Source organism: Haliaeetus albicilla, chromosome 2 (genome assembly GCF_947461875.1).
Source record: "Haliaeetus albicilla chromosome 2, bHalAlb1.1, whole genome shotgun sequence".
Lineage (NCBI taxonomy): Eukaryota > Metazoa > Chordata > Aves > Accipitriformes > Accipitridae > Haliaeetus > Haliaeetus albicilla.
This window is the reverse complement of record NC_091484.1, coordinates 587100-613148: the sequence shown is the minus strand read 5'-3', so window position 1 is coordinate 613148 and position 26049 is coordinate 587100. Positions and strand designations below refer to the sequence as shown.

The 26049-nt window shown below is 44.9% G+C and overlaps 2 protein-coding genes and 1 long non-coding RNA gene across 4 annotated transcripts in view; 2 read left to right on the top strand and 1 right to left on the bottom strand.

Annotated features, from left to right (window-relative positions):
• Positions 1–26: 26 nt before the first annotated feature.
• CCNDBP1 (cyclin D1 binding protein 1) lies at positions 27–6962 on the top strand. Of its 2 annotated transcripts, XM_069800502.1 has the most exons (11): positions 27–178; positions 279–338; positions 934–1013; positions 1665–1746; positions 2181–2277; positions 3492–3565; positions 3866–3942; positions 4410–4663; positions 5062–5122; positions 6128–6174; positions 6559–6962. In XM_069800502.1, exons 1-11 carry the CDS (start codon positions 112–114, stop codon positions 6665–6667), a joined length of 1008 nt encoding a protein of 335 aa, XP_069656603.1. In that variant the 5' UTR covers positions 27–111; the 3' UTR covers positions 6668–6962. The 2 variants fall into 2 exon arrangements, with proteins under 2 accessions (XP_069656603.1, XP_069656613.1); XM_069800512.1 differs by lacking the exon at positions 279–338 and having other exon boundaries at positions 49–178.
• Positions 6963–7445: 483 nt separating this feature from the next.
• Positions 7446–17871, bottom strand: LOC104325348 (protein 4.2). The gene is made up of 13 exons (XM_009929946.2): positions 17582–17871; positions 15456–15641; positions 14530–14760; positions 13816–13934; positions 12965–13087; positions 12385–12562; positions 11867–12005; positions 11379–11482; positions 10823–11065; positions 9681–9998; positions 9218–9378; positions 8650–8783; positions 7446–7712 (listed from the first exon to the last, which is right to left on the bottom strand). The coding sequence occupies exons 1-13, from the start codon at positions 17589–17591 to the stop codon at positions 7562–7564; spliced, it is 2097 nt and encodes a 698-aa protein (XP_009928248.1). The 5' UTR covers positions 17592–17871; the 3' UTR covers positions 7446–7561.
• LOC138688622 (uncharacterized) overlaps positions 12557–26049 on the top strand; it is a 90049-nt gene continuing 76556 nt past the window's right edge. Inside the window, exon 1 of the long non-coding RNA XR_011327514.1 lies at positions 12557–12740. This is a non-coding gene — a long non-coding RNA (uncharacterized lncRNA). The remainder of the gene's footprint in view (positions 12741–26049) is intronic.

Genomic DNA, 26049 nt, shown 5'->3' with positions numbered 1-26049 from the left:
TCGCCGGGCGGGGCGGGGCGGCGTCGCGTCGTGCCTGCCGCTACCCGGAAGCGGATGTGAGGCGCGGCCGTGCCTCAGGGGGCGGCAGGCGCGGGGGCAGCGCCCGCAGCCATGGAGGCGCGGGAGCCGCTGCGGGAGCTGCGCGGCGCGCTGCGTGCGGTGCTGGCACGGGTCCGAGGTGGGGGCCGGGGCCGGGACCGGGCGGGGGGCCCGAGGGGGGGGCCGCGGGCGGGCCGAGCCGACTGTCCGCTGGCTGGGGTCTCTCTCTGCCTTTACAGAGGGCGAACCGGGCGAGGGCCGCGAGCCGTTCGAGCTGCCGCGCTTCTGGGACGCGCTAGGTACGGGCGGCGGAGCGGGGCCGGCCCCGGGCGGGGGCGCCCGCCGCCGGGCCGCGCTGTGGGCGCCGGGCCGGGCCGGGGTGGAGGCTTCGGGCTGTGGCGTCGGCGGGCGGCCGCGGTGCCGGTACGCGGCGGGGCTCTGGCTTGCGAGCGAGGTCTCCGGCCCGGGCTTTCGCGCTTGCCCTCCGCTCCGGGGCGTTGGCGTCGGCAGAGCAGCGGCCGGCGTCGAACGGTTGTCGCGGCTAGGTTCCTAAAGGCTTTGGTCTCTGTTAAAGGCTCACAGCGTTTCCTGGTGAAGGTGTTGTGGACCAGGACACAAAATGTGGTTGTGGATATCGCTACCAGATGAGTAAAAAGAACTAGAAAAAAAGCAGATGTAGGACACGTGCGGCATGCGTGGCACTAATACCCCCTGGAATTTTTCTTCTTCTGTAGCGGGATTTAGTTTATGCCTTTGTACTGCTGGGAAGGAAGAAATGGTAATCAAGCAATAGGGCAAAGTAGCATCAGAGATGTTGCTCATCTGCCTGCTCTGTTCTTTTACCTTTTACCCAAGCTCCTTTTTATTCTTTTGCTCCTATTCAATCCTTTCTAGGTCAGACATTCAAAGTAACATCACAGGAAGCTACAAAGCTGAGTCTGGCATTCTCAGGGCCTCCACTGACTTCTGCAGAGGTGAGCAGAAGCCCCCACAGACTGTGAAATTGCGGTGTGTGTGATAAGTTTCAGGTGTCTCTTGGTTCACATGGCTAAAACAAAGTAATTTGGTACAGTGTAGACAAGGGATGTTGGTATGGGCTATGCATTGTGGAGTGTATTAATGCGATTCAAGAACTGCCCAGAGAACTAATAACTGTAAGTTAGGGAGACATACCAAATAGAAGTATTCTTACATTCTTTCCTTCAACCTCTATCAGCTGGTTGCTGATAGAGACAAGGTATTGGATAATACAGACCTTAGATCTAACAGAGAATATGCAATATTTTTACTGTTAATTAAGACTGGTTTCACACCTCTGTTTAGAGGAGAAGAAAAAAAAAAAAGACCTCAGTTCAGAATAACAATCTCAGCTACTTCTTCCTCTCTGATGCATGACCACCACACCAGGGTGTGTTTTGTTACCAAATCATAAGGTGGTTTATGATGTGTATACCTTGCTTACTGTGTCGTCTTCTTGTGCTGTATTTTTTTCTCAGCAAGATGGCCATTACTATGCTTCCCTTTTCTCAAAGCAATCTGAATGTAACGGATTGCTTGTGAGACTTTCTAAATGCAGTGCAGCCATGCACTACTCACGGTTAATCTTTTTGCCTGTCCATTTTCAGGATTGCCAGAAGCTGAGCGAAGATGTCCAAAATGCCATTCTTGCAGTTGCCACAGTGTACTACTGGCTCCCCAAGGGCCAAGGTGAGATAGTGACAGCAGGGCAGTCAGCACTATATAAAGAAACACAGTATTTCGTAGCCTAATATGAGATCTGGCATCTGTAGGAAAGCAAGTTACCATGAGCAGGCAGTCCCATTATCAGCTATTCTGTAGACTTGCGACATGCTTATGAGTGAACCACTTGTCTGCCTGCTCCTGCAGAATTCTGTCTGTGAAAGAGTGATAATTTAGGAAGTTGTATCCTTGATTGAGCATTCATGTTTATAAAGTGTTGAGATCTTTGTCCAAAGTCCTTTTGGAACTAGGAAAGATGTTTCTTCCTTCAAAATACCTGTAACTCCATTTATACAGTGTATCTACTCAAACGGAGCAGCGTGTGTGTTCATCTTTGGCAGTTGCTTTCTGTTGGCGCTGACTTGGTGGCAACTTTCTTGCTCTTTCTCGATCTCAACCAGGTACTACTCTTCGGAAGATGGTGCGAGATGCTACCACAGAAGTAGTGGAAGGAATGATCCAACTCACAGAAACAATTCTCAGTGCTCCATTGGAGAGGTAGTAATTTTCCAGAAAAAAAAGGAAGAAAAGGTTACGGGTATACTTGTTAGGAAGCAGCAAGTGCAGACTGCTTCCTAAGGGAAGGGGGGAGGCAGAAGCAGAGCGTTGTTACGAGGCAGGAAGAGGCAGTGGCCTCATCAGCAAAGGCCCTGTCCCCCAGCATCTGAGTGAGCAGAGCAATGCTGTTGAGGGTAGGGAGGTTCAGTTGAGAGTTCAGATCATCAAGACAAGCCCACAGCAATAAGGTCAAGCTGGAAAGTCAGGCCAGCAAGTTAGGATCAAGGTCAGGTCCAGAGAGAATAACCAGCATCAGACACTATCCAGTGATTGCCCAGCATGTCCATTACAATGAGTTGGGTCTGAGGTCAAGGCAGGAAGGTCAAATCAGTGGGTCAGGATCCAGGTCAGAATCCAGGGGGCGTGAGACTGGGTGCAGACATAACTGCTACACAGCTGTGACATAGCACAAGCAGGGCCCAGTGAAAGAACCTCATGGTAAAATCTTCTCCTAGGGTAAGGAAGGGCTGGCCCTTGCTTCTAGCTTTCTTCACAGTACCTCCTATCAGCAAAGGAGCTGACCTTATACTTAGCCAACTAAACTCTTCAACTGAGCCAGCTAAACTCCTAGGAGGGTGGAATACACTCAAGGCCCCGGCAGTACCCTCTTGTCCCAGTGGCTTGAGGCAGGTACATTGCCTACCTGGAGAATAGATTTTCGTTCTGTCTGTGGCAAGGAAGGATGCTGGGAGCAGGATTCCCGCGAAGGCGCTGGATAGCGTTTGCACTGTTTGGCAGTTATTGCTTTGGACTGAACCGTCATACACAATGATGGTGCAACTTTATAAAGCTAGTTATTGGACCACTATGGACAGCTGCTTCTCTTGATGGATTACACGCCACTGCCCTTTGGCAGAGGTCATTAATCGCTAATACAGACTTCTGATTTGCATAGATTCTGAAAGATAAATAATATGCCTAAGCACCTTGAGAGGCCTTTGCAAGAGGCTCCTGTTTCTTGTTCCAGTGGATAATTAAACTCGGTAGGAGCCAGCACTTCTTGCTTTACACAGATACTGGTGATAAGCTGGTTGGTGACATCTTTCCAGCGGAGCTTCTACTAGTGTGCATTGTCCTTGGTGCAGAAAATAAAACCACAGTCTAGCAGAGTGGTGTTATTGAGTCTAACTTTGGGGGACTTTGTTTTGTTTCAGCTTGTCTCAAGATCAGCTTATATCAACTGGTGGTGTGTGGGAGGCATGTGAGCAAGTGTCCAACCTGCCGCGAGGTGAGTATTGTGTATGTAGAACAACAGAACTAGGACATGTTGTCTTGGAATATCAATAGCCCTTGCAAGGGGCATTCCAGCTAGTACAATGAAGGCTCACACGTTCTGCAAAACCCAGCTGTTTTTGAAATGCATAAGCTTGGAAGCCCGGCCATATTCTTTGCATGGCAGTAGTGCAGCTCTGAGCTCTGCAAAAAGTTTGATCCTATAATCTCGAGATCTAATGATCTCAAACCTAGATGACTGTTGTTGCAAGCTGATTTGAATCAGTGCAGTGCCATGGTTTTCATCCTTTTGCAGATAACCAGGCAGCAGTTGCATCAGCTCTGGCTGCATGTCTAGGTGTGGTCAAGGATGCTCTGGAGGAGATGGAACACGTAAGGAAGCCCCTAAGCCTTTGAGGAACCTGCAGTGATGTATTGCAGTGATGGTTCAGCGATGGAACACAGGGATTGTTTTATATACAGGCTTTGATTTAGATTTGTTCTGATATGAGCTAGATTATTGTATTATGCCTGGATCTTAATGACTTTTTAAACTCAAGCCTGGTTTACTTTATATAAGGTTTCCATAAAGCCATGTCCTGAATTGCAAGGGTGGGGGTGGTGTTTAGGTTGATGTAGGAACAGCAGGTTCTTGCTGTTTGCTCTGTTGAATTGGAGTGGGGGATTAGTTTTTCTTAATCCAGTCCTGCTAGGATTAACAGAATTTGGCAACTGAGATGCTGGTTGGAGCGAGATTCCTCCGTAAATTGTATGATTTCTGGATTATGTTTTCCCTTTCCTCCTGGTTATTGCTGGAATTGATGTTAGGCTCTGGGTTTTTAGTGCATCTATGTTCTCAGGCTCTGGTGGAAGGGCAAGACCCCTACAGTGACATCATGGAAGATGAAGAGCTGGGCTTTCGGGGCAACAGAGATACGTATTGGTCAGAAGCTGACCGGAAGCTGCTTAGCTCCTGCATGGGATTAATGAAGGCTTCTAAAGCTTGCCTGAAGAAGGTCTTGGGTGTAGTGAAGGCTTATGGCAAAGTTGATTCTCCAGAGCAGATCGCTCAGCTGGATGATCTTGCAGACATTGCTAATGAGATCAGTCCAAGGTAAGCATGTTTCTCCTCATGCCGCTTTTTGCTCCAGAGCAGCCCCTGTCTTTCTTGAGGTCTGGAGAATGGGTTAGGAAAAACTATGATATTGAAGCTGTGAGCAGGTGGTAGAAGCAGGTGTGATGGGGAGACTATTATGGCATAGGCTGTTGAGAGTTGTGCAAGTTAGGAGAGGAATATATGTTGCAGCTTGGCGTGGAGCTATGGCCATGTCTCATGGCATGCAGATGTCTGAGAAGGCAGTGAGAAGCATCCCATGGGTATGACTGATATTGTCTCCTTGTCATGCATTGTTGTTCCTGACTTACGTTCAGCGTGGGTGTAGGCTTTGATCAGGATCCGTGAGTTGTGCTATCAGGACCTTTATTCTATTGCTCCCCTCTCTTCTATTCTAGTGTTGATGAGCTGGCACTGAGCATGTATCCACCTATGAACCAGTTGACTGTGCGACTCAATGTAAGTATCTGTAGCCTGCATGGAGGTCTACTCATGTGGTGTAGAGAAGGGGAAGAAGTCGAATTGGAGGGATTAGGTGACTGTCGGGGAGAGGTGGCTGTTAGTGACTGTCTCAGAAACAAGTTCTTAGGGATGAAGAGTCCCCTTTGGTTCTTGCACACTTAGCTTCCTTCAGGTGGAAATGCATTCCTCATCTTCTTCATGGAAGAGAATGGCCACTTGAGCTTTGGCTCTGAACCATAATCCATAGACATGTCTAATGACAGTACCTCAGGAAAGTGAGGTCTAAGGCTGCCGATGTACTGCATGTCTATTTCCTTCCTCGGGTAATGTAGACTTGCTCAAATAAAATTACCTACATTAAAAATACAAATTAAAAATTCTGACAGTGAGGGTGATAAAGCACCGAAACAAGCTGCTCAGCGAAGCAGTAGAATCTCCACCTTTGGCAGTACTCAAAACTTGACCAGGCAAGTCTGTGAGCAACCTGACTCAACTTTGAGGTGGGCCTTGCTTTGAGCAGGAGGTTGTACTAGATGACTTCCAGGGGTTCCTTGGATCATAAATTAAGTATGTATCTTCTCATATCTGAGATTTTTTTTATTCTTAATTCTGGTTTCATGCCTTTGGCCGCTGACTTGATTTTTTTGGGATAAAAAAGAAAGTATTGCTTAATATCAGATTGCATTATAGTCAGTTGTAACTTCATGCTTTAATATCAGTTACCAATTTCTAATACGCTTATCTTTTTAAAGGAAAAAGCATTTTAACTTATGCTTTAAAAAACAGCCTGTCTTTATTTTCACCTGTCCCAGCCGGCAGTAGGTTGGGAGACACTCCCAGCATGGCAGTGATGGGTAGCTTCCTTCTGCATCAGTATCTGTGGCAGTTTTGCTCATTCTTGGCTCAGCTGGACATTCCTGCACCCCCCTTTCTTTTCCAGTACTGCTGAGCCCCTTTTTCTCCATGTTTGGCTCACCTTATTTCCCTTTTGTTTCTTTCTAGGCTGCTAAGTTGGCCTCGGTATTAAAGAAAGTCTTAGAGATTACAAAGTGAGTATGATTTACAGTTTTATAGGTGGGTGTTCCCCCCTATGAAGGTTGATATCTTTCTGCCTCCTGTCAAAGATGACTCATTTCTAGACAGTAAATGCTGGCATTTTGGAGTAATTATGATGTTACCCAGTTACAAAGGGTTGGAAGTAAGAAAAGGATGGTAGGGATGAAAGTGGTTTGCACTGAAGGCACACACGTATATGTAAAGGTTTGGGACTAGTGACATGGATGTGGGTTCTTCCTTGCTCAAAGCACTCTGGGGCTATAGCAGTCCTGTTCTAATGCTGTGGAAATTCAGCACTTCACAATACCCATGTGTTTGGATGCATAGGTATAAGACACCCAGGAGGCTTTCCTAATGAATTTCCTCCACTTTTACAGGACAAGCCATGTATGTCCACCATCAGAGGAAGGCTGGGTGCAGTTTCTAACTGGTGCAGTAGATCACAACATGAACAAAATCAAGAACTTCACACATGGTCAACTTTAGCTCTTCCATGTCTACATGTGTTGCTGCCACTGGCTCTGGCATATGCTTTTCCAGTGAATCTCACTGTTCTCCAACTACTGGGAGAATGATGAGAACAATATTTTTAGGAGAGAACTTTACTGCCACTTGGTAAAACTTTCCCAAGGAGTTGCTCTTTGCCATTGCAGAAGGTGTCATTTTGCTTGAATTCCTGGGATGGTGTGGTGCTGCATCTTAATGCTGTGAATGTGCCCCATTCTGCAGGCATTACAACTACTATGGGGTTCAAAGAACAATAAAATATTGCTAGATTTGCCTGAGTGGTTTTATCTGTTTTCAGGTGGCAGAGAATAAATATATCCAGAAGGAAAGGGTCTTGCTTCTTTTGCAAGCAGCCCAGTGAACCATTAAAAAATATGCAGCACTGCTGCTATTTCCTTTCTAACTTTAGAAAAGAGTGAACTATCTTTCTCCTTTCTATTTCATCAGAAAGCAGTAGAAAATATTATTTACTACTTTACCAATGTCAAGGATCTGTAGGGGGGGGATAAGAGTATCTCTAGAGAAATGCTACATCTATCATAACTTTAAAGTTCTAGGATATCCTTTTTTTTGCCACGGGTAAGGAAAAATGACTAAGCAGGGGTGGGTTCAGCACATATGCATGGTGAGAAATGCTGCATCTGCTTGAGCATTTAGCACATCTTTGTCACAGTAAGGTTCAACTTATAAAACTGGAGGGTGGGCATAGTGGCAGATGGGAGAGAGTTGAGTTTGTACAAATAATCAAAGTCAGACATGGTTTTAAATACAACTTTAATTAAACTGTTAACATCTATGCTTGCCTAAGATCAGGGCACAGATCATGACCACTCTTTTGTAAACAGGACTGCAGGACCTGTTCTAAGTTGGGCATCAGGCAGCTGCAACGTCGATAGTTTTGTAGCTCTTCAGGTTCTGGAGTTGAAGGCAGGTAAGATGTGCAGTGAGTCTTCTGGGCCCTGCTTGGGTGGGGGTGAATGGGATTTGCAGCTGTCGAATGCTTTTAGGTTGCACAGAGTCCAGCCTGAAAGGCAAGAAGGGATTATACAGGAAGCACATCTCTTTGTATTTCTGGTTCCTGGGGCCCTGGAGATGCATTTGCTAGACAGGAGTATGGTGCCAAAAAAAGGAAAGAAAAAAAAAAAAAATCTTATCTAAACTACCACGATGGAATTGTGATCTGACAGTAGTTTGGGAGGGATAGATGACAGGAGGGTTGTATTTCCCATGGAGGCATCTATGGTTACTTTGTCCTAATGCAGCTTCTTGAGAGAGATGTGCGAGTTTTTTTCATGTGAAGGAGAGCATGCCTTTTTGGATGACTCTTGGCTAAGTTGGGTTTGCCTGCTTCTTCAGTAGAGAAGGGGAAGACAGTGTTAAAATTGTACCCAGGGACTGTCTTTATTGCTGACAGTGGGTAATGGGTGGAAAGATGTCACAAATGGTATAGTTTTACCCTACTTACAGATGTTCAAGTGGCTAGCAAAAAAGCAATTGATTTCTCAACAACAGCAAATAATTTCTAAGTGTTATAGCTCATTTCAGTAATCTATAACTGTTGTCATCTTTAATGTGTATTTCTGCCTAAGTCTTGTGGTACTTCTTGTTACCCGTTTTGTTGGCAGGGGGCTTTCCTTCTGCTGTCTAGGCCTTTGGGGTTGAAGCTTTCACAAATGTCATACTGGCTTCAACTTACATATTGCACATCTGTTGAAAGTTCTGTTATCTGGCTTTTCTCCTTTTCAGTGTGAAAATCTTACATATTATCTGTAAATTAAGGACGGGATGCCTGGGGGCTTTCATGCTGTAGCAGTCTCTTCCTGTCATGTTGTTGCCTGCTTATTTTTGGGGACAGCTTTTCCTGTGCAAGGTTTTCTTTAGCTTGTATTGTGTCTCTTTTTGCATTTACCATTTCCATTTACCATTACCATTTCCATTTAGATCAATCAGTTTGCACTTACCTGTACTGTCTTTGTTTGTAAATGAGCCCTCGCCCTGTCACCACTATCACACACTTCTCCAAGGGTTCGGTGAGAGGGTTCAGGAGGCTGATCTTTGCTATGCTTGGCTGATACTGTACCATGTTTTCTGGAAACTGTTGAAAGAAGGAAATGAGCTGAAACTGAGAGAAGGAAAGAGCTGCTTCTATGATTAAAGGGAGATAAATGACTTTTTGGTGCCAGAGGTCTCAGCCTGAGCTGTCAGTTGCCAGAAGAGGCAAAGTCCAGGTTACTTTCTTCTCGACTACAGTCTTCTGCTGCAGTTTCCTTCTGCAGTCTCTGATTTCTAGACTGGTGAGTGAGTTAGGAGTCATTGGGATTTCCTTACGCTTACACATAGACAAGGTAGGCATGGGAGTACTGTATACAACGGTGTGGCACAACTCACATTTCCCAAACTGATGTCTCAGTACTTTGAAAGAAGACAGCATGAGGAGAGCCACCCAACCCAGCAGAATTTTTTTGCTGCTTATGACTATGAAAGCTGTTTTCTCACTACTGCAGTAACAGAGTGATAAACTGATCTAACCTCAATAGTGAGAGCAGGATCACAAATGCTGATCTCTTCCTGTGCAAAGTATATGTAGAAGGAGTCCTCGACTCTCAGCATGGCAGTCAGCCTAAGCAGATGGTTCTCTCCCAACTCTTTTCTGTACTGTGAGTAAGGCACAGAGACCTGCAGGTTGTTAGCTGGAATAGAGAGTGGTGAAATACAGATGTCAATGCAGATGATAAGTACAGTCTGGTTGTAGCCTGTGTGGCACCTAGGAGTATTTAGTGCCCAACATTGTACTAAAAGCTGCAGCATTTAAAAGCTTAAGTGATCCCAACTGGATTTGCAGATTCAAAATCTCTATGGTGATGTTGCCAGAGCGTTTTATTTCAATCGCCTACAATGAACTATTCCGCCAACCTTTTGTAAACTTATGGCTAATTCTGAAGTGAGATGACTAGATATACTTTTCTAGCCATGCACCCAGTACAGTCCTTACCTTCATTGCTTTTGAGGATAAAATGAAACTCTTCCTTCCAAAGTTGGGTAATGGACACACCATTATAATGTAGAGACTGGGCCCCAACTATCAGGTCAGTAGCTTTTTCTCCACCACTGTGGTTAAACATTTCAATGGAAAGCAGAACATCTTGTCCCAGTAGCAGAGAACTCTGTGACTGGAGGTAGATGAAAAGGTTAGGCTCTTCGAGGGCAGTAGGAATGGAGCTAAAATGTGTTTTGCTGCTGCTGCTGGTTGTCTCAAGTTTCTTTATATTTCTGTAGGCTTTGTCAAATACTTCTTTTCCCTGAAGAGAACCTGTCACAAAAGAAGGGAGCACATATTTTAGTATTCTTTCCTGTTTACTAGTGTGAAGCAGTAAATGCAGAAGGATGGCGTTGAATTATCCTGGCAGTACTGTAGATAACGGTTTCTAAAAGCATAGAGAGATATCCTGTTGTGCTTCTGGTTGGAGCGGTTCAAGAATTTCAGCTGACAGGACATTCATTGGATGTACCTGAAAGATTTTACTTGGAAAGATATGTCATAGTTTTTAAAGCACCTTGGTGTTAACATCTGTCAGAGTAAAAGAGGCTGTAGCTAGGGCACGGTACTGTGTTCTCTTGTGGTGGACTGCTGCCAAGGAGACAACATGCCATAGGCTAAGATGAGATGGTAGGCTTGCGTCAGGGAAACAGAGCTCGGTAATAGGTTCTAAAGGGGGAGCTGCTTTTTGAGGGGGGGATTGAGACAATGTCTGGGAGTACAACAGTCCTTTTCAGAAAGCTGGTATCTGAAATATATCTATATATATATTATAAGGGTAATGGGAGGTGAATGTACAGAGTGTACAGGTAACAGAAATCAGGAAAGAAGGTTTTCCAGACAGGAAAGTGCGTGGTGAAGAAAGGCGTGGCCTTCTACAGAGATGGTTAACGTAATTAAGCAGGATGAAATTTGGGGTATGACCTATGCTTTGATTCTGTAGACAGCAAGACTAAGGTGTTCCTGTGCCATTCAGGAAGGGGAAGTAGTGAGAAGTGGATGACCCTAATGCTCTGATATGGCTCTGTTCTCTAGTCCTTTAATCTTCACTTGTAACACTGGCAGGGAATGGGCTCAGCCATTTGCCTACCCTGTACCTTCAGGATACTTGTAGCTGTGTGTGATATCCTCACAGCGTTCACTGCCCACGCTCTTGGTGCTGATGTTGTTGCCAATGTACTTTGTGCCACCAAGAGCTGGCTTGAGGGTGTCATCTGCTTTTTGTATCCAGACCTGGCACTTGGCATTGAGGGCAGCAAAGAAGTAGCAGACATCATAATCAACTTCTGTGTCTCCTTTCTTGATGGCTTGAACAGGGGCTGGCCCACAGAAGGATGGACCTGAAAAGAAAATGAGGCCCATTTAAGATTCAGGTGTTTTACCAACCAGACCCATGCCTAGTTTAGACCTATATTGGGAGTGGTGAAGTGTCTAGGAGGACATTAGGGAGCAGTGCTGTGATAGAGCTCTTAGAGCTACACAAACTGCACAAACCAAACATGAATGATGATTTAGTGCTTAAAGTCAACGGGGTGAGTCCCTGTCCTTTTGCATCCTTCCATTGGAAGTTGGGGAAGGGAGGAGTATTGAACTGCTTTATTTGCTTCCTGCTCAGCTCCCCCCACCCCCCTAAGCCTGGCTTTGATACCTTACCTGTGCTTTTTTCCTGGCAGGTGGCATCCAGTGCCTGCCACCCGCTGTACTCTTGTAGCAAGTCCGCTCGTGCCATCCAGCATTCGTTCCAAACGTGGAAGGTCCTGCAAGAGACAACATCATGTGCTTATACCAAGGGACTGAGCCCTGAGGTACAGTAAAGTTTTAGCCAAACCATAGCCAATTAACGCTCCTTTGAAAGAGCTCAGCGCATGCTGAGGAGAGCAGAGACCATGGGTTTTGACACAAGTGGAGTTTCTCCAGCTGGACCAGACTATCATTCTTCCTTTGTGGGTGCTAGTAATAGGGCACTCTTCAGTTTGGGTTGCAGCAGTTTCTCAAGAACAGGTCATGTAGACAGGATCTCAGCTGAGCTGTCTCCTATCCATCCCCCTGCAGCTGTTTACTTCTTTCTTTTCCCCTTGTATCATTTCCTAGATCCAGGTATTGTCTCAAATTCTTGCTTGGGCCTTGCCATGTTTTCTTACCAGACACGGGCACTCTTGTCTTGTGTAAGCAGTGTCCCATCTTCGTCATAATACTCGTCCACACTCAGGCTGCTGTTAGTGTTGTGAGCCCACGTAAAGCCTGTGACCACCCTGGTAGGAATTCCCAGACACCTCAGAACTGTGTGGAAGAAAGAGCTGTGAATCAGTTGTGCATCCTCCCCTAAGGGTGCCTCTGCTGATGGATGTAGAGCCTTTTTTGGTGCTGGGCCTATTAGGAATGGCACCAGGCCTGCTGTTTGGACTTTGCAAGAGGCATTGCCCCTCAGGAAATAAGCTATCATAGATGCGTTCTGTGAATGGTGTGCACTGATATTCTGTTATCTCAAAGCTAGCGATGCTGAATGTTGATGAGGAACTCCGAGGGTCTGCCTCTCACCTAAAGATTAAAGGTTATGTTACTGGGATCTGTGTTAATCCAGGAATTTAGGCATGTGCTAGAGGTTCTGCAGAACAAATAAGGCTTTGCTCAACACAAAAGACTTGAACCACCACTGTACCTGAACACATGACTGCAGCAAACACCCAGCACTGCCCGTAGCGGACAGGCTTGTATTGCGATGCAACCCACTGCTGGAGGATGGGTCTGCTTCCCAGCCACTTGGAAGGTGGTGTCCCATTATAGTATTGCCCAGTCCCACATTCTGTCAGGATTCCTCTAAACTCATCACAGTTCAGCTGCAGGGAAGGAGGAGAGAAGGACGGATTAAGGAATTGCCTCTCTTTGGTAGGTATACCTCATCCTGTTTGATGAAGCTGCTCCCAAGGCAGATGAAACCAAAAGGATTTTTTGTGCAAAGCATGAAGGTCATGGCTGAGCAGAACAGGTGCAACAGTATCCCCTGAGATTTATTCAGTAAGTGTACTGTCATTGCTAAGAAACTCCTTCAGCACTACTTGTCTGCGGCAGGAATATCAGGAAGGGCTGGAGATGGGCAGGAGGTGTTGTTTTGAACAGCCCTGGGCAGGCTTCCTCTTTGGTCAGTGGGTTGCCATAAACTGGAATTGAGAAGATGCTAGTCTTTGCTCTGCATTCAGGTCTCCTCTGCTAGGGTCAGGGCTGCTGTCTGCTTTCCTTACCATGGCAGCAACTGTGCGGCAGATGTAAATAGGGTTCTTGCGCTGGGTGTGATCCTTGTCTCGTTGATGGCGTTCACCTACATCTAGGAGCGTGAAGCAGATGTCAACAATATCCTCCTCAAACTGAAATAAGAACACATCATTTCAGGAAATTTGGCCTGAACATTTGTTTTCTGGAGTGCCTGCAAGGGTTTGTAACTGTGCAGATTATTTCTCCCTTTCTGCTGATAGTCTTGTATAAGTGGGCTGTGGAGGATAACTCCAGGCAGAAATTTGGAGGGGGAGCACACCGTACTAAAGGCTGACCTACAGCTTTATTGAAGCAAGGTGGGAAATGCATTAGTGTGATACTGCATCCCTTGATTGAGGGGAAACTGTTGCTTTTCTGGAGCACCCTCTAGGTTGGCACAGAGGTACTTCCGTGATCTGGTGGCACTAAAGTGGAGTAAAATCCCGTTCTAATCAGTGGCTGTGTCAGATGGCCTTGGGCAAATTGGAAGATCTACTTGTCCTCACTTTACCTGTAAAATAGAGACAGTGTTACTAAGCTCTGTTAAATGCTTTTATATCTGCTGATGAAAGGAAGGCACACAAGGCCCAGATATAGATCAATGCATTTCATCATAGAGGGCAGCCTGAGAAGGTAGCTAAAATTACATATACTGGGTTATGGGACTTCATACACAGGTCCCTGTTCTCCTGCAGAGGCTTAGACAAAGACAGTGAGTGCAGAGAGCAGGTTCTTTCATCAAAGCCACAGCATGGAAATGGGTAGCATCCTGTACACACAGGAGATACGCACCCTTCCTCTGCTGGTGGCTGTAAGGGAGCAGACATATTGGACCTCTTACCTGACTGAAGTCCCAGGGTTGTGCTAGGACTGCATTTTCAGTCCCCAAGTAGATGACACCCTCTTGGTTTAAAATGTACTCCTGCCGCTGTGCCTCATTAGCCAAGAACACCTCATCATCTAGATTAGAGGAAAAAAGCATCAGGAAGAAAGCATTCCTGGTCTCAGATGCACTTGCATCTCTCTTAACATCAGCAGACTTCGCTGCACTCCAGGGACTTCAGCAGTCCCTGGCATTCTGCCCTGGAAAAATACCAATGATTCTGAATCAGCAGGAAAGAAGAATTTAATTGTCATCTCTGTTTCCTTGTTCAAAAAGTTCCTCCAGACCTAGGCTATTGTACTACCTAGCTCTTTTACTCTGCTGGCTGTTGACTTCTCTATTCCTAAGACAGATAGAGTGGCCTTAATCAGACCAGTTAGAATCTTGACTTACCCTAAAATCTTAATTATAGGAAACACTTTATCAGACATTTTTTCCCTTAGGAGGAGGACAGGAGTACTCCAGGAATGGGGCGGAAGTGCTGAGGCAGGCAGCTTTGAGCTTTTATTAGCCCCTACCTCCTTCCTGAGGTGCTGTGAGGAGCAGGGCAGGAGTGGCAGGGAGCACTAGGTGAGTCAGCCTCCAATTCCATGAAGGCAGAGTGCCAGAGCTCAAAAGCTGTTTTCGTGAAGTGACTGATCCTAGCCTGCCTTTCTGTTTCTGACCACATACCTTGGCACCAGGGATTAAAGAGAAGGGTGAAGTTGCCCAGGAGACAGTCAGACTTGGAGGCATGTAAAAGCAGAGCATACTGGCCAATGGGAGCATTGGCAGGTGTGTTCACAGAGATCGTCCAGAAGCATGGGTCCTGTTCTTCTAGTGCTGCGCTCCACTGCCTCTGGTCTCCCAGGCTGGAGATGGGAAACTCAGTCTGGGTTCCATGTGCTTTGGAAGGATGTGATCCTGCAGCCAAAGAGATCTGGTTGTGTCTATTCTAGACATGCAGCCTCACCCCATGCAGATTGCAGGGACTTTGTCTATATTTGGAGCCATAGCTCTCCTTTCTTGGGAGAGAGTCTTTAACCCTTTACCAGCTTAATGCATACAGAATCTTCCTAAGGTTAGTACTGCACTCAGGCCTCCATGTTTGAAAGTGGGATGTGTATTTCATAGATTTGTAGAAACCAGGAACAGCCAGAATGGTGCAGACCTCCTGCTCCTGGCATTCAGTATCTTATAACAAAAGTCACAGGCAAATGCTCAGATTATGGTAAAACAAGCTGGGGCTGAATGCTGCTGCCCTTCTCAGAGGTCTCACTAGAAAACACTCTGTAACAGAAAACATCTGTAACAGGCTAGCTAAGTTTGAACATTCCTAAACCAAAAGCCAGGAGAGAGGAGAGATCCCATGAGTACTTTCAAACCATAGAGTAGTGAACGTGCATTGATTATTGTCCTGCAGTGTCTCTTCTGGAAAGAGATCTAGTTTTGACCATGCAGTCCCAGCAGCAGGAGACTCTGCCTTAGAAAAACAGTTCACTGGCCTCCCTTCTAAATGTGGGCACCTCTGTCCAGCTCTGGACGTGGCTTTTGCCACCAGTTCTGTTCTCCAGGTGGCTGGAGGACCAGAGCTGTGATAGGTATGGTAATGATGTTACCTGTCTGTACTATGAGGAGGGTCCTCTTCAGCTGCTGCAGGTAGTTGTGTATTGGAGCTGAGAAGCTCACAGTGATAGTGAATGGCTGCCCCCGCCTCACCATAAGCCTTTCAGTGCTGATTTCTTCTGTGTGGTGGTTATTGTTGTTCATTGTGATCTTGAAATCACAATTTTCGATGCTCAGACCTGTAGTGTGAGAAGATACAGAATGAGTTTGGGGCTGTGAGTGGCCCGCAGTCTGGCCCTGGGCCTCATCCTGAGATGCACAAACAGCTGTTCATGTGCTTTTCCACTCAGACAGTCCCCCCCTGCCTTTGAGACTTTCTGCCCAGTAAGGACCCCTGTAAGGGTCTCAAGGAGCTTGGTTGTTCTTGTGTCAAGTGGCTAATGAGCTGCCTTTGCTTATACCTTAGCATCATTAAGTGAACCAAGTGGTTATGTAAAAGCTCCTTCCTGCACAGGAAAGGACGTGGAACAGACCTGAGCCTTCAAATGATAGATTATGTGGTTAGTACTGAGCATGCACTGTGACTACATTTGGAGTCTTACTCTGTGTACTCAAGGGCACCCATGGCACTCAGAGCAGCAATCTCTCCACGTGGATACATGGTTGAAATTGTGCACAGAAGACAAGCTGTTTTACCCCACTTGTGATGTGGGTGCAAGCTCTTCCAGCAGTTACTGCACTATCTATGTCTGATATGCACCAAAGACCAGCAACTGGTGCAGACTTCACTGCTGGTTCAAATGCAATGTGGCTGTGTAGTCCTGGAACTGTGCTGGATCACAGCAAATCAAACACCAGTTGTTCCTTCTTTGCAGCACATTAGTTGGCACTCTCACACCCAGAGCTGCAGGAGACAGAAGAGCTCTTCCTCCTCCCTCCTATACATGCATCATACTCATCATACATGCTTCTGTCCAGCACCAGAAGAGAGAAAAAAATTGTCACAGTGTCAAGCACCCAATTTGGTGCTCAATGGCTGTAGTGTGATTATATACTTGTACTTTTCTTCTGGTTTTGGTGGTGTTCTTAATCTTTCCAGACTTCTTGCTGAGAAGCAGATAACACCCTGGTTTTTCTCAGCCTTGGGATCATCCTGACCTCACTTATCTCTTCAGCTCCCAACTCATCACTAAGATCCTTGGACCTGTAGGTTGTAACTGCTGCCCCTTGTATGACACATCCTGTCACATACCTCCCCTTGCTGACCCAGGCTCCTCCCTTTGTTCCAGCTAAAAAAAAAAAAATAATCCACAGAGCATTCACCTGCTATCTAAAGCCATTGTTCCTGTGCTAAAGCCACATCTACTACTCTTTGCAGTTTTCATTGGTCTGCTCTCTCCTTATGTCTAACTTGCCTTGTCCTCTGTATTGATACCTTCTCCCATTGCTGTTGTCCCTTCTGTGTTTGTTGTGGGAGTCCCACTGGATTGTGTTCTTTGTTTCTTTTTTGCTATATGAATTCTGTCATGCATTGTTTTCAGTGAATGATTCTGGTCTGGCTTTCAAATCCCTTTATGGCTGTTCCCAGTTCATAGCCCTGTACCAGTTTAAGCTTTACAGAGCCAGCTCTGACCTCGTATGTTTTCTTCTCTGCGATGAAGATGTCTGTTCTGGCTGTCTTGTAGACTGGTGACTCATATGCAGTCTGGCTCCCTCTCCTTCATATGACTTTTCTTGGATCTTATTGTCACTTCCTTCAAGGTTACTTGGAACCTGGACCCTGTCCTTGCTGAAGTGGCTAAAACACTTAGGCATCTCTCTGCTTCAGTTTTGTAGTCTGGCTTACCTTCCCCCACCCCCTGGCCCCCATCCCCTATGATAAGCATAATTCTATTGCCTTTGCTTCCAAACTCTCACATGTCTGCCTTGGCTGCCTCTTACTGCTTCTCTCAAATTCGTATTAGGCATTGATACCATCTTTTGTTTGCTGTCCCTTTTCTTGCAGTCCTCTGTGCAAATTGAACTCCCTCAGCCTTAAGAGCACTTTCTTGGCTCCTGCCTTGTAAGAAGCTCACTTTTTCTACAACCCTCACAAGCACTGTCTTGGAGCAGGGACAGTTGTTTTTCCTGACAGACAACTGCCAAATGCTTGGGACTAACCAAAGTGATTTTTGCTTACCTTGGCCCATGTCTAGTTCCCTGTAGCGTGAAGGTCTTCACCTCCTGCTTGCTCTGGGCGATGGCTCCTTCCTTCAGCTTTCTTTAAAAATTATCCACTTGCAAAGTTGTTTGCTCAATTTCTTTATACAGGGTGGGACATGATGTTGCCACCTCTCCTTCAGCTTATCTTGCTGGCCTGCTGTGCAGAAGTTGAAGACTCTTATCTCTCAGACCATGCAAAGGAGACCCACAGAAAGGGGCGACTTTTCCTACCTACAAATGAGGTTAAATTCCACAGTGGTATGTGAAGGCTTTAAAGACAGCTGGTGACAATTTCTTCAAAGAGCTGTGCACTGGGGACCCCAGAGTAGGAAATGCAAATCTTAACTTGGCTCTAAACAATAACGCGCAGGATGCGCTTCAAATGTAAGTGTTGAAGAGCTGCTCTCCAGCATTGACCCTAAGCTACTTAAACCCTAAACCCTTCAAGGAGTTTAAAAAAAAAAGTCAATACATCCATTGCCCTTGTGCCTAATTCAAAAAAGTGAAACCACTTCAAAATGAGGAAACATGTTAAAAGCAACAACTAAAAAAAAGTAAAATTTCTGTGGCATATTGCAGACTATTTAAAAATATCACACTGGAGACTTGTACTAAACACATTCTTAAAGTTGCCGTAATATACAAGGAAGGTCACTGCATTGATAAATAATTGGTCAAAAGATGGGAAATAAGACAGCAGAAATAAAGAGTTTTCACTGTGGGGTGAGTCACCAGTAGTTTTGCAGAAATCTATGATCTTCCACAAATTCATGAAAAATTTGAGAAGCTGATAAAAAGACATGAGGTGGCAAAGCTTGCTTAGTTATTCTGAGTAGTAAAGATGAGGGAGGCAGCTTTGGAAAAGTTGTAGAGGAATCTGAAGATATTGAATGACTAGGCTGTAAAATAGCATGTAGAGATCAGTGTAGGCACATGTACAATAGGAAAAAGGGACCCATATCTTACATAAGCACTGATGTATTCAGAGGTAGTTGCAGCTGTTCTAGAATGAGATTTAGACTTATATTAGATAGCTGCTGCACAACATGGTCCAGTGAGCTTAGTGTTTTTCTTAGTATTTGCATATTAAACTTCACACTTGCTTGCTTATATGCATCATTTAAGCTAAACACAAACTCTCTTATTTTTAGTCATTTAAAGCATAGCCTTAATTGTATAGATTCACCAGAATCGCAGAATGGTTGAGGTTGGAAGGGACCTCCGGAGGTCATCTTGTCCAACCCCCACTGCTCGAGCAGGGCCACCTAGAGCTGGTTGCCCAGGACCACGTCCAGACGGCTTTTGAATATCTCCAAGGATGGAGACTCTGCAGTCTCTCTGGGCAAGCTGTGCCAGTGCTCAGTCATCCTCATAGTGAAAAAGTGTTTCCTGGTGTTCAGAGGGAACCTCCTGTGTTTCAGTTTGTGCCCATTGCCTCTGGTCCTGTCACTGGGCACCACTGAAAAGAGCCTGGCTTTGTCCTCTTTTCACCCTCCCTTGAGGTATTTGTATAAGTTGACAAGTTCCCGCCCTAAGCCTTCTCTTCTCCAGGCTGAACAGTCCCAGCTCTGCCAGCCTTTCCTCATATGTGAGGTTCTCCAGTCCCTTCATAATACTTGTGGCCCTTTGCTGGGCTCCCTCCAGTATGTCCATGTCTGTCTTGTACTTGGGAGCCCAGCGCTGGGCACAGCGCTCCAGGTGTGGGCTCCCCAGTGCCGAATAAAGGGGAAGGATCACCTCCCTCAACCTGCTGGCAATACTTTAGCTTATGCATCCCAGGAAATCATTACCCTTCTTTGTGGCAAGGGCCCGTTGCTACCTTATGTAGGCTTTGACTGCTTTCACTTTTATTAGGAAGCATGGATGTCATCAGAGTTGCAGAAATTGGGAAACACTAAATGTAAGCACACTGGGGAGATCTTCCAGAAAATTCCATGAGTTTATTGTCAACATACATTTTTCAATATCAATTATGTGTGATTTTAGTATGTGTCTTGAACTTGTTTTTTATATAAAGAGCTAAACACAGTATGTAATGAGTGATTCATGCTCTTTAAGTGTACGCGAATTGTAAGCCAATTGATAGTGCTCAAACCTCTGACTTTCTTTGGATGATCAGTGTTTTTAAAAGCACCTTTGCAGTATACGTGTTTATGAATATCTAAATCGGAGAGTGGTTTAGATACAAGCAGGTATTTATCCTATCACCACTGCCTTGTAATGGCTGTGTATACACATAGTACCATCTCTTGGTCAAATTGGCAATTGCAAGTAGTATTTGCTATGGAGGATGCACTTTGTAGTGAACAGAGAACTACTTATTGTCCCTTTGTCTCTTTTCTTACAACGAAATGGGCTAAAAAGGCCCACTGAAAAGGTTAGCACACAGAAGAGACTTCTGCATGCTGCACTCAAGTGCTTGTTCAGGCATTCCACCTGGTGAAAATCTGCAATCCTAAATTAGATAGCTGAGGTTTTCTATCCAAGATCTGAGACAAAGACACAGGAATTGGCCACTACAGATGTCAAAACATTCAGCAGAAGTGCTGAGATTTTCCTACTTGTGAATCACCTTTCTTTCTGTCTGGAATATGGGTTTCTCGTATGTTGGTTTTCTGTTAGTTGTTTCATCTTCTAGTTCAAATGCCATTCATGTCTGATTCAGCACTTGTGTTTGGCAAAGGCAAACCCAAAATACTGTCTGCATTACTGAAGGTACTAAAATGATGCAGTCATTTCTATATGTTGCAGTTGTAACTGCACTGTCAAAAAATTGGGTTTGGATTGGTGCACTATTTTGCTGTACACAACCAGCAATTTGTACGCCTATGCAGGCACTCTGAACTTAGAGACATGTTGACAGGTATTTCTAAAGTGTACATACAAGTATTTGTGTTCTTTATATTTTCGTGGTTAAAACGTGGTTACACTAACACTTTGGAGTAGTATTTCTTCCGTGCACTCGGCATAACTGTATTTGGAGTTGTGCACAAAGGTTCTCCTCTGTTACTGATTGCCTAGCTTCAGTACAACATTGTCTGTTGATAGTGGTATGTTCTGTGTCAGGAAGTGGGCAAATGGACAGTCCTTCAGGTACAATGACAGGTAGCTCTACCATATGGGTCCTCCAAAGGTGTTGCCCTAAGCTCCTCCAGCAAAGAAGATCAGACACTTCAGAAAAATAGTATTATTTTTTTTTAGTCTGAACTGTAAAGGGCAAATTCAGTAACCTTTTGACTTACATTGTCTTGCAGATTTGTTTTAAGGCTGTGTCGTGGTTTCAGCCCAGCTGGTAACAAAGCACCACACAGCCGCTCGCTCACTCTGCTCCCTGCCCCCCCTGACCCCAGTGGGATGAGGAGAGATATAAAGGCAGGCTCGTGGGTCGAGATAAGGACTGGGAGGGATCGCTCACCATTTACGGTCACGGGCAAAAGACAGGCTCAACTTGGGGAAGAAACAAAATCAATTTAATTGACTACCAATTCAATCAAAATGAGGATATTAGGAAGTACAACCAAACCTGAGAACACCTTCCCCCCAGCCCTCCTGCCTTCCTGCCTCAACTCCACTCCCAGTTCTCTCCACCTCCTCCCGCTGGCGGCACAGGGGAATGGGCCAGGGGCCGGGGTCGGTTCCTCACACCTTGTCTCTGCCGCTCCTTCCTCCTCAGGGGGAGGAGGACTCTGCACTCGGCCCCTGCTCCACCATGGGGTCACTCCCACAGGAGACAGTCCTTCACAAACGTCTCCAGCATGAGTCCTTTCCGCAGGCTGCAGTTCCTCACAAAATTCCCTGGCGTGGGTCCTTTCCGCGGGCCGATCTTCAGTCGCACACTGCTCCAGCGCGGGCTTTCCCATGGAGTCACGGCCATCTTGGGGGGCCTCCGCACCCCCCGCTCCCCTCCATGGGCTCGGGGGGACAGCCTGCCGCCTCACCGTGGGCTGCGGGGGCATCAACCTCCTCAGGCGCACCTCCTCCCGTTCTTCTTCACTGACCTCGGTATCTGCAGAGCTGTTCCTCTCACATTGCAATCCCCCCACTCGCTACCAGTTTCCCTTCTGAAATCTGTTCTCCCAGAGGCGCTACCGCTGTCACCAATTGGGTCGGCCTGGGCCAGAGGCAGGTCCGGCTTGGAGCTGGGGGAGCTTCCAGCAGCTTCTGACAGGAGCCGGCCCTGCGGCCCCTGCCCCGCTACCAAAAAAACCCCCGCGCCACACAAACCCATAACGGGGTGGTTCTTTCATATGCTTTCCACATAGCTATTAGTTACATGTTTCTGGCTCCAAAAAGAGAAAGTCTTTTCAACAGGACCAGCTTATCTTTGCTGGAGCTCCAGGAACATCCACCTCTTCCTGTAAGTCCTTCTCATTGATCTCTCCAGTCACAAAGTCAGCTTGATACCAGGTTTATTTTTCAGGCTTCCTTTTATTCAAGAAGTCGAAGTGTGTGAGCTTAAGCTGTCCTTTATTATAATATGTATTGCAATCCATTGTCCTGTACAGTTGCTAGCTGTGAACGTAATTTGCTCATGCATTTAACACACATTAATCATGCTTCTGATAATGTACTGTTGTTTGTAAAACTACAGTTGTAATAGACCAGCATTCTGCTTATGCTGATTTCAACCCCTGAACCTGAGGCTGCAATATCGTTAACATCAGCGTTAGCATGTGTAACCTCATGTGCACAAGATCCATGAAATCAACCAAGTGAATTCTCTTCTTCATTGTAAGGATTTGGTAAGAATGAACATTCACTCACTCATAATTAACCACATCCAAACCTATACTTGTCTCTAAAATGCATAAGCATGGAGGTTTATCCAGTTTAATGTGCTCTCTGACAGTACACAATGCCAGATGCCTCAGAAGAATGCGCATGAGCTTCACCCCAGCAAGTGAGGCATCATCTCGTAGTTGATGATTTCCAAGACTGAGTCTGTCATGATATGCAAGATTTAATATCACTCTGAGAGTTCTTATTAATGATGAATGTTCTTTGTAGTAGTCCTCTCCTGTCTCCTTTGCAGTCTAACATAATTTGTGGGAATTGTAGAAACACAAGGTGCTGGTATCTCAGTTGAGCTGTCTGTTTACGCTGAGGTCTCCTTCTGCACTTGATATGGCTGATGTAACGCTCTGCATGATGGCTCACTAAAAATTGCTTTCCTATTGTGCATTTACCAAGCTGAATTTCACTGATTCTTACCATCTATTTTGTCTTGTTTGGGACCCTCTGAACCTCCTGATAGTTTTTTAGTCCTCAGTAATTTAAATGGCTTTATGTCATGAGCAGATTTTGTACCCTTTTTGCACTCACTTATTGCACTGCTGCTTCTGAAAAACTTCATCTAGGTCTAGGCAAGTGTTGTCACTGTTCTGTATCCACTGCGTCCCTGACATGCTCATAGAAATCTAAAGGAAAAGTGATCCATAGCATTCTTGAAAGTATCCATCCTGTCTGGATATTACAGATTCTTCTTGTTTTACAGGTCCAAACATAAATCCATAAAAATTGTATCATCTTTATTACCTATAAAAATAGAAGCTTAAAATGTTACGTGAGCATCTTTAATAACTGGGTCTGTTTCTGAATATAATGATCAAAAATTACGTGCATCTAAGTTTCCCCATTATTGTGTCTATGTTACATGGCACGTCCATGAATTAGATGTGAATTTTCCTTTTTGGTGAGATTTCTTGTTTCTTTAGAGCAGCAAGAAATGCTTACACTGTGCCTTTTGTCTTTTATAGTGAGCAGTACCCTCCAGATTCAGTACAGAAGAGTGATAGATACCAAGTGGTAAAGCAATGCAGCTTTGATGACAGAACCAAGTGATTTCAAACTACCAACTGGCTATTTGGTTGTATTTAGTTTTGTGTTGGTTTTTTTTTTAATCTGTAAAAAGGTAGAAATTTAATTGACTGCCTGAATCAAGGCTCTAGAAACTTAGATCAGGAGAACAGAATGGTGGGGAGAAACATTCACCATCCTGGAGATTGATTTTAATGTCTTTCAAGACCAATTCATAGTATGAATGTGTCATACCAGCTAGTGCTCGCTTGATTTTTTTGAGTGATCAGAATAGAATCAGGGCTGGGTCAGCCTCTTGGGCATGCTCAGATTTAAACTGCATATTTATAAAGAAAAATACTGATAATTAGCCATATTTTACTCCACCAACTCCCACTGACTTCTGACTAAGGGCTGTGTAAAGATTGTAGGTTTGGCAAAAGTTATTTAAATCCTTCCTTGGGCACTTACACGTTTTTCTCTGTAATAATCATTAGTTTAATTGAAGAGTTGTCATATGTCTAATGCAGGAAGAATTTGTGTTTCTTGTACATGGCACTGTACATGGCCAGATCTGCATTTTAACACTGAAACTGAACCAGGTGTGGTTGCTGAGTGCAGTTAATAATGCTGACACACTGAAAACCGAGCAGCCCCAAATGTTGCAAAGCTTGAAACTTGGCACAAGCTTTAGGGCTGATTTTCCTTTGAACAGCAGGCTTCCTTTACAAATAGTTAATTAGGATGAGGTCATTCCAAGCTCGTGTGACAAACACTATCTGAAATAATTTCCTGGATTGTATTTAAGAAGAAATACTGAAGGAATTTGAATGGATTGGCTGTACTGTGTGTTAAATGTAGTGACAGTCTGCGTTCTTGCAAGATTTAATGAGATTTTGTGAAATACCATCAAGACCTTTTCTGGGGCTGGTGGAGGGTTGGATACCCTGACTTTTCAAGATCCTGCAAGACTTAATGGATAGGTGCAAAGCTACCTATTCCCCTCTCCTTTGCCTGGAGAAATCTGAATTTGTCTCTGTGTGTGTCTGCATCTTCGTGTGTTGTGTCCCTGTCCATCTGTCCCCTTTTCACTCTTCATTCCAGTCTCTCTGGGCTGACTAGTTTTGACAAGCTTCCGCATCCCTTGTAAGTGTATGTGTGGGTGGCAAAATATTGTAATTGATGTAATAAAATGTTTTGAAGATTTTGCTGGCTTTAAATCAAAGAAATTTAAATGAGACCTCTTTAATCTGGGTCACAGAGTCAGTTTGTGTTTGTGAAACACTTTCTGGGGTAAGTTGGGACTGCATTGCTGGACAGTACCAGGTGCTGTCAGGAGGAAAAGGTCAAATTGTCTCTTAGGAACATTCAGATCTTTGCTATTTTGGCTTGTTAATTCTGCAAGGAATAAATGGATACAGTGATGGTATTTAGCTGTGGGTGACATAATGCCTTCCTCATGGAGGAAGATGATGTACTTTAAGCAGCTTTGTGGAGTGAGGATGAGTGACTGTTATTGTGAATTTTCATACGTCCTTCCGCTTATATTGTCCTGAGCCTTTTCTTCCCATCCTGTGCTTTCTCAGCACTTCTGGAAGTATTGCGAAGTATCTGCCTTTGCAAACAGAAAAATCAGTCTTTTTTCCCCTGTCTGCTTTATGATACCTGCATGAAAGGAAACAGATGGAACTTCCTCTGACATGAGTTAAGAGAGTAGATACAATGGTTTTGTAAGATACAGATGAAGGGCTGCGTGAAGTGTGTGACAGCAGGCGTGAGCAGCTTGAAGGTAGTGCCACTACAAAACAAAAATACATGTCTTCTTCTCGAGTGGTCTCGTAGACAAGTTTGGCCAATTCTCCCAGTAGTACAGTGAGAAGTTTCTGACTTGGAGCAAAGTAAAAATACCCAACCTTTCCCCCAGCCCCCACTGCAATTTTATCAAAATGCATAATGCCAAAATAATTAGGACCAATGCATTGACTGATTGTCTGTGTTGGTTAGGGTTTCTGATCGCTACTACTGCCTATTAGTCCTAGAATAGATTCAGACTAGTAGGGGATGAGATTACAAAGCCAGAGAGTATTGTAAAGTGGGTCTCCACACACATTAATTTTCTCTTTGGGAAATTGTTCATGTTTATGCTTAGCAAAGCCTTTATAAATACTCTAAGGCAATTGCTGCAGTTCCTTATGAAGAGGGTACAGTTTGGGGTCCTTTGTTGTGGGCCGGTATGGTAGCTCATTCAGTTTTTCCTGCAATAAATCTTCCGAATTGACACCTTTATCTTGTCCATCATTTGTATTTAAAATGCAGTCTCAGAGTTACATATAAGTCTTGAAAGCTTTTAGCTGTGCTTAAGTTAGAAAAGTTGTAATAGAAAGTATTTAGGTCATTTCTATAATCAAAACAGTACAGATATCAGTTTTGGCTTTGTTTGAAACTGTTTCTGGAGCTACTTTGCAAAACTGAGAATCTAAGGTGGCAGAGTATTGAGAAATTTACTTATTCATTAAATCAACTGCATTTTTTTTATGTCTTTCTGCCTAATGGGAACAGGAACCAGTTTTTGCTCTCCTGTAAACTCCTTTAAAATTAACTTTTTTCTTCTTCTTCTTTCTTTTTTTTTTCCTTCTTTTTTCTGAGGCG

Coding starts and splice junctions, on each gene's coding strand:
- CCNDBP1 (XM_069800502.1), top strand. CDS start 112: ATGGAGGCGCGGGAGCCGCTGCGGGAGCTGCGCGGCGCGCTGCGTGCG. Junction 3,943..4,409: donor CTCTGGAGGAGATGGAACAC/GTAAGGAAGCCC, acceptor CTATGTTCTCAG/GCTCTGGTGGAAGGGCAAGA. Junction 5,123..6,127: donor AGTTGACTGTGCGACTCAAT/GTAAGTATCTGT, acceptor GTTTCTTTCTAG/GCTGCTAAGTTGGCCTCGGT.
- LOC104325348 (XM_009929946.2), bottom strand. Junction 13,935..14,529: donor CTTTAATCCCTGGTGCCAAG/GTATGTGGTCAG, acceptor CCTCTAATCTAG/ATGATGAGGTGTTCTTGGCT. Junction 11,483..11,866: donor GACAAGAGTGCCCGTGTCTG/GTAAGAAAACAT, acceptor TGTCTCTTGCAG/GACCTTCCACGTTTGGAACG.